At 30.2% G+C, this 7,078-nt stretch overlaps 1 protein-coding gene across 3 annotated transcripts in view; it reads left to right on the top strand.

The window, feature by feature from the left end:
* The first annotated feature begins 2,655 nt into the window (after positions 1-2,655).
* Positions 2,656-7,078, top strand: part of LOC105118758 (probable receptor-like protein kinase At1g67000) — a 21,704-nt gene continuing 17,281 nt past the window's right edge. The window contains exons 1-5 of one of the 3 annotated variants that reach the window (XM_011016778.1): positions 2,656-3,559; positions 3,747-3,779; positions 3,915-3,950; positions 4,381-4,461; positions 5,172-5,650. In XM_011016778.1, the coding sequence (XP_011015080.1) occupies positions 2,749-3,559; positions 3,747-3,779; positions 3,915-3,950; positions 4,381-4,461; positions 5,172-5,650 (1,440 nt within the window). In that variant the 5' untranslated portion in view covers positions 2,656-2,748. The remainder of the gene's footprint in view (positions 3,560-3,746; positions 3,780-3,914; positions 3,951-4,380; positions 4,462-5,171; positions 5,651-7,078) is intronic. The other 2 variants (XM_011016779.1, XM_011016777.1) reach the window with 2 other exon arrangements.

The following is a 7,078-nucleotide window of genomic DNA, read 5'->3' on the forward strand; positions in this document are numbered from 1 at the left end:
CCCATATAGAAGAAATTAAAATCGATGGCCTTCAACCAAAGAGCTAGATGATAAAAAGCGAGCTCAAACATCGTATTCCAATTTAGCATCCTATCCTCTAAAATCAATTTGATCGTATATTTTTCTTGGCTGTCAGCTTCCCACTGTTTCAAATCATCTTTGTGTGGACTCAATCTGACCCCATTTATTTATCATTACAAGAAGCTATTGGCACGGTATTTGATCAAGAATATTTGAGGAATAAAAATTAAATATCTTGGGCGTTTTTCTATAGCTATAGCTTTCTCGGTTTTTAATGATTTTGGTTTGTTACAAACCCATTATCTTACTGTTATCTGCGTGATGGGACCAAACAAAAGCTATCTTTCACTATATATTCCATTACCGTGGGGTTTTGATTTGTGATTTCAAACGATCACCAATCAAAAATTGGCTTTGTTGTTTTCTATTGTCATTTTGTGGGCTTTCAATATTGTCATTGTCTTCTATAATGAAAGGTAGCTTGATTGTTATCACATTTTTTTTTCCTAACCTTTTCTGTAATTAATTGGCTGTGTTGTTTTCTATTGCCCTGGAAACTTCAAGCTGGGAAGACTCCTTGCATTTTTGTTTTCCGTTTCTTTCTTCTCTGTTTGGGCTCGTCTGCATCGCATTCAGGATGGACCCGAGATGTAGACGAGCTTGACTTTGTAAGCGGAGGCCACGAAGAGGTCTTCCCCTTCATCGGCGGGAACTTTTCATGCAATTTCCTAAATCCTAATCATTGAGATAGAGAGCAACCAAGCAATAATTCCAAGACTTTAGTAATCTGTGGCATTCGTAATCTAGAGAATTTCTTGTTTACAAGGAGGATTGACCCAAGTTTATTGATTGAAGTGAGATTATAATTTATGTTTGTGTATTTTCATGGCTAACTATTACTTTTGTGGTTTAAGTTTTAAATTAATGAAATCAGTGAGATAGTGAACATTCAATATTTCAAAGACTTTAATTTTCAGCCATTCATTTTATTTTATTTACTTTCTTTAAACTTTTTTTTAATACATTAAAATAATATTTTTTAAAATTTTTAAAAACTATTCTTAACATCAACATATTAAAATAATCTAAATAATTATACTTTAAAAAAAAAACATAATACGAACCATTCTTGCAGTGCTTGAAAGAGCAACAATTACCGCGCTCCGGTGACAATATCCATAATATTAATTAGAAAACAAAAATGTGAATTTGATATTGAAAACTACGTACACCCAAATTTGTTGCAAAATTGTTTCAAAAAATTTGCATAATATCGCCAATACTACGTGGAAGCAAAAAATGTTTCAACCTCACTTTTGCAATAGTAGTTTAACTTTTGGATGAATTTTCGGATTATATATTTTGCAATATTATATATGCTGATATCTTAAAAAAAAAGAAGATAAAAATAATTTTAAATACTTAAAATTAAGTAAGTATTTAATTTTTGTTTTATATATAATACTTCATTAAAATTCAATTACTTAATTAGTTGATGACTTAAAATATTTTAAAAATTAACTTTAAGTTAATTATTTTATTTTAAATATATTAACTTTAAGTTGGATCTTAATTTAATTGTTTAATAGTTATATGTACATAGGACTTAGCCTAATGTTTTCACATGAAATGTGTAATTCTCCATATATATTTTTAAAATAAATGAGCACCATCACTTTGATTTTGAATTTGTTCATTTGTCTTTTAATAAAGTAAGAGAAAATACATAAGAAACAAATAAAAACAAAAAAAAATACAGATTTTTATTTTTGTAATTACCTTGATTTAATATTATTAGATCATGCACTAGTATAAACTAAACTTATTTCTAAATTAATATTTCTAACTAGCCAAATAATATTCTAAGCAATGCCATATTAAAGATAGAAGTTGCTATCCTCCTCCTAAAATTTAGTGATTTAGTAACGCAATAAATAGAATTATCCTTTGAATATAGTTGCAGCGATAGAAATTGCAACAATTACCGCCCTCCTTCTGGTGGTAATATCCATAATAAAGATTAAATAAAATGATTGAAAACGGGGACATGGTTTATTGCGTTTCTAAATTTTTAAATTTATTTGTTTTAGGCCTCTTTAGTGTTAGATGGTCAAATAAAGTTTAAATAAAATACTATATTGATAAGGAGTAATTCAAAGGAATTGATTTGATAATCGAGGAGGTTTGTTAATTTCCTCCTTTAAGTTTTCATGTTGAATAAAAGAATATATATATATATTGTGAATTTTCATTTCCAAAGGCTAAAGATGTCGTCTCACATTGTAACCCCTTTAAAAAAAGAAACGTAGTCGTTTTCACTTAGAGTTTTGCAAAACGGCGTGGTTTTTATACAGTTTTGCATTTCTACTTTACTCCTACTATATTTATATTTAAATATTGAATGGCACCACATTCTTTCCTTGCGTTTTTTTTCTCTTACAGACTTGGAAACTTCAAGGCACTCTCCTCATTTTGGAAATTTCAAAAATATTGAATGGGCTCGTCGGCATCGCATTTAGAAATTTGAAAAATATAATTAATGAGAATGGGCCCAAGATAATAACAAGAAGACTTTAATTTGTGGCTATTGATTGATTTCCTTTCGTTTTGATCCAAGATGGTATACGTAGTCTGTAGACGAGCATTGTCCTCATAATATATTTATATCTCTTGAGCAAAGTGTAACAAAGCACATTATTTGGTTTCCCAAAGAAAGTTTCTCTCTCAATGTTCAGTAGAGTATTAAGGCACCTCTTCGGTGCATATGCAGCCCTCCCTTTTCTAGTGATCCTATCCTCGCACCATACTTCCAGTGCCACAAGGAACACCGGCAATTACTGCCCTCCTTCTTCTTGTGGCAATATCCATAATATTAGCTATCCTTTTCGATTAAATACCGATCACAAAAACTGTGGCAACAAATATTTTGAACTTGCTTGTGAAAACAACTCTCGTCCAACTTTATACTTGAACATGGAAAAGTATTATGTCCAGGCAATCAATTACAGTGACTTCACAATTCGACTTGTGAGTGCTGCTGTTCAGAAGGATGATTGCTTCTCCCTCCCTCATCAATCTCTTACACAAGAAGGGCTCCGCTCTGAGTACGGCATTTATTATTATAAGATAAATTGGACAGACAGTTCTGTGTTAACTTTTTTATGTTGCGAGAATCAAATGCTGAATCCTCCAGATTATATTATGGATGCTTCTTCTTGCAAAAATGGCAGTGGTACTGCATATAGTTCTTCTTCGTCTAGCAGTATTTCTTCTCCCAGCTGTGTCGATATGGAAGGTCATTCCTATGTCATGGTTGATGGGCAGATCAACGATGTACCTGACTTGTGCCGTATAAATTTGATTTATTCTGTGCCTAAAAATATGAGAAATATGACGTATACAGATGTCCATGATATTTTGGTATATGGGTTCGAGCTTTCATGGTTCTCTTTCTGTTGTTATTATGGCAAAGAGAACCGCTGCAACCTTGATGAAGCCACCGTGAAGGACAACTATTGCTTTTACACAGGACCATACCGTAAGTACTGTATTAATATTATGCATACAATATTTGCTTTATTTTATATTGTAATGCTCCAATATTGCTTGGTTTCCGTTTATGTGTTAAGGGTTTATTTTATATTTTAATAAATGTTCTTCACTTCAGTTAAAATGATAAGCTCGTAATTATCAATAGTGTTGACCGTTTTTTTCTTGAAATGCAGTCATGGGGACGCTGGTAGTCCCTTTTCTTGAAGGTGAGGACTATTACGGTCTTATATGTTCTACAAAACGATACATTTACTTTACGCATTTTCTTCGAAAATGAGGTTTTTTTTTTAATTCATCATCAAGATTTTGCACGCTGATTCATATTTTCTTGGTGATTATAGGTATCCGCTGGATAATTTGTCGATTTTATAGGAGGGGTGAGTTAATTTATTTTGTGTCATTATATCATTTTACAGAAAGAGTACTAATTAATATTTATTTTTCTAATAAAACAAATAAAAGACCCTAAAAAATCTTCTCCTTTTCAATCCAAGTTTCAATAAAATAATTTTAAACTGAATCCTTTCTATTATCGATGTTCTTGCGGTCACTAAACTCTTAGATTTTGATAAAATAAAACCCTTTTAAAATAATTTAATCTTCTACTCTAATCAGAAGATCTAAATGAAATAAGATATGATCACTTCTAATCTTCTTATATCTAGCTATAATTTTCAATCATTCCAATTTAGTTAGATTTTCTATCATCTTTCTATTATTTTACAATTTATAATGCTTTTACTTTGAAGGAATTGATTCTCACTCATTCCATTGTTTATTTATTTATTATCATTTTTTATTTGACAGATTTTTATTGTTATGATTTCCCGATGTACACTAAACTACGCTTTCTCACATTCTTTTCCACTGTGACACTTGCTCTTATCGGTAAGAATTTTACTTCGCTTTTATTAGCTAATTGTGAAACAATAAATATTTGTATATCAGCACACAGAAATTACAGCTTAAGAAATAACTTTTTTTCATGACATATTTTCATTAAATATATTTTTTTGTAAAAAATTAGTCCTTGAAATTTAAATATATCTTATGAATCCCTACTATTTCAAGTTTTAACTTTAGGTTAAATTCATATTATTTTTGCATCAAATTAATGTATCTAATATTCTTTCTATGTTCGTTTTCAATTATAAACAATGATTTTAAAGCATTAGAAGCTAACGTTCGAATCAAACACAGAGCATGAGTATTTTGAAAGTATTTACTATTTTTTTGGGATAACACTTTTCTATTTTTTTCTTTTCGTTAATGATCTTATTTTATAAAAATTATCAGATTTTTTTTTGTTGGCCATTAATTTTCTAAATGGCAAGAATGATATTAATAATATTATCTATTATCATTAAAAAAATGGTATTAATAAGACTTGCATGGATAATATAGTTTTGTTTTCAATTTCATGAGGTATTTATTAGAGTTTTGAGAGCCATGACGATAAGTTTTTGAAAATAAAGACTTAGAATGAAAAATTCCTCCATAGCTCACATGCATATACTCGTTATTAAAATCAATGAAGTATTTGTAAAATGTTTTGATATGTTTCAAATGTTAACTATTTTTGTAATGTCTCTATATAGTGATATATCATGTGTTGTTGTTCGCATGTGGGCTTCCATTTCTCGTAACTTTACTGATCTATAAATGGAGAAGACGACATTTATCCATGTACGAAGACATTGAAAAATTCTTGCAAAGTCATGATAATGATCTCATGCCGATAAGGTACACTTACTCGGAAATTAAAAAGATAACCAACGGATTTAAAGACAAGTTGGGTGAAGGAGGCTTTGGCTCAGTGTACAAGGGAAAGCTTCGTAGTGGTCGTTTTGCAGCAGTTAAATTATTGGGCAAGTCAAAAGCTAATGGACAAGATTTTATCAATGAAGTTGCCACAATTGGAAGAATTCACCATGTCAATGTCGTGCAACTTATAGGCTTCACTGTTGAGGGATCAAAACGTGCTCTTATATACGAATTCATGCCTAATGGGTCTCTTGAAAAGTATATTTTTTCCAGAGAGGGTAGCATCCCACTAAGCAATGAGAAAATGTATGAGATTTCTCTTGGAATAGCTCGTGGCATTGAATATCTACATCAAGGTTGTGATATGCAAATCTTACATTTTGATATCAAGCCTCACAACATTCTTCTTAATGACAAGTTTGTTCCGAAAATTTCAGATTTTGGACTAGCCAAATTGTACCCAGCAAATAATAACATTGTGTTGTGTCCCTCACTGCTGCTAGAGGAACAATGGGATACATGGCTCCTGAACTATGTTATAAGAATATTGGAGGTGTCTCTTACAAAGCTGATGTTTATAGTTACGGGATGTTATTGATGGAAATGGTAGGAAGAAGAAAGAACTTGAATGCATTGGCAAATCATTCAAGCCAAATTTACTTCCCATCATGGGTTTATAACCAAGTTAGTGAAGGAAAGGATATAGAAGTACAAGAAGATGCCATGGAACATGAAAAGAAAACAACAAAAAAGATGATTATTGTGGCATTATGGTGTATACAATTGAAACCTGTTGATCGTCCCTCAATGCATAAAGTTGTAGAGATGCTTGAATCGGATGGTGAATCCCTACAAATGCCTCCTAAGCCTTTTCTCACCCCACATCAGATGTTGGGAGATGATGATAGAGCTAATCATGCAAAGTTATCAGATCTAACAAATGATTGTATTGACTCTTTATATCAGTTTGGTCGTTAATGATGTAAATGATATAGCTTACTGGTTATTTATTTTGATAATGTATTAATTATTATTTAAGCTTTGAGTTTATCCATTTTGCCCATTAACTAAATATCCATTAACAACCTCTCAATAAAAATAATTCAATCAAGTAAGCATATAGATCGTTTCATTCTAACCGGCTAGATCAATAATTGCATATATCACTTTAATTCCCAAATTAAAGTGGAGGTCAAATTGAAGGCCAGTTAGAGTGGCAAACAGATTATATAAAATTATTTCAAAGGTTTCATCGATTAGATTTCTGAAAGTCATGCATGAATTAGTAGCAAACAATCAGTTTTTATAGTGGCAGGCACATACTTTTTATTTTTGGTAAGTTTTTCTTTAAAACATCATGCTTTTAGAAAATATAATTTTGTTTAAAAAAAGAATTCCATGAATAAAAAATTATAATTTTGAATGAAAAGATATATTTTTTTACCTTCAATTAAATCATTAGTGTCAAAGTATCATTTTTTATTTAAAAATTTAAATTGTTAGATGAGTTACAAAGAATAATTTTATATTATTTCTAGCCATTAGAATTTTTATTTGAATTATCTAAATTTTTAATTTAAAAATTCACATGGTTTGTTGTAACCCAATTTTGGATTCACTAAAATTTTTTAGGAATGTTATTTTATCTTATTATTCATGACAAAAAAAATATAATAAATAAAAAAAAGAAAAAAAAGAGTTTAAAATATATTTTCTCGAGTCAACCGTCATTTTCTGTCAA

This window comes from Populus euphratica, unplaced genomic scaffold (genome assembly GCF_000495115.2).
Source record: "Populus euphratica unplaced genomic scaffold, PopEup_1.0 scaffold2211.1, whole genome shotgun sequence".
Taxonomy (NCBI): domain Eukaryota; kingdom Viridiplantae; phylum Streptophyta; class Magnoliopsida; order Malpighiales; family Salicaceae; genus Populus; species Populus euphratica.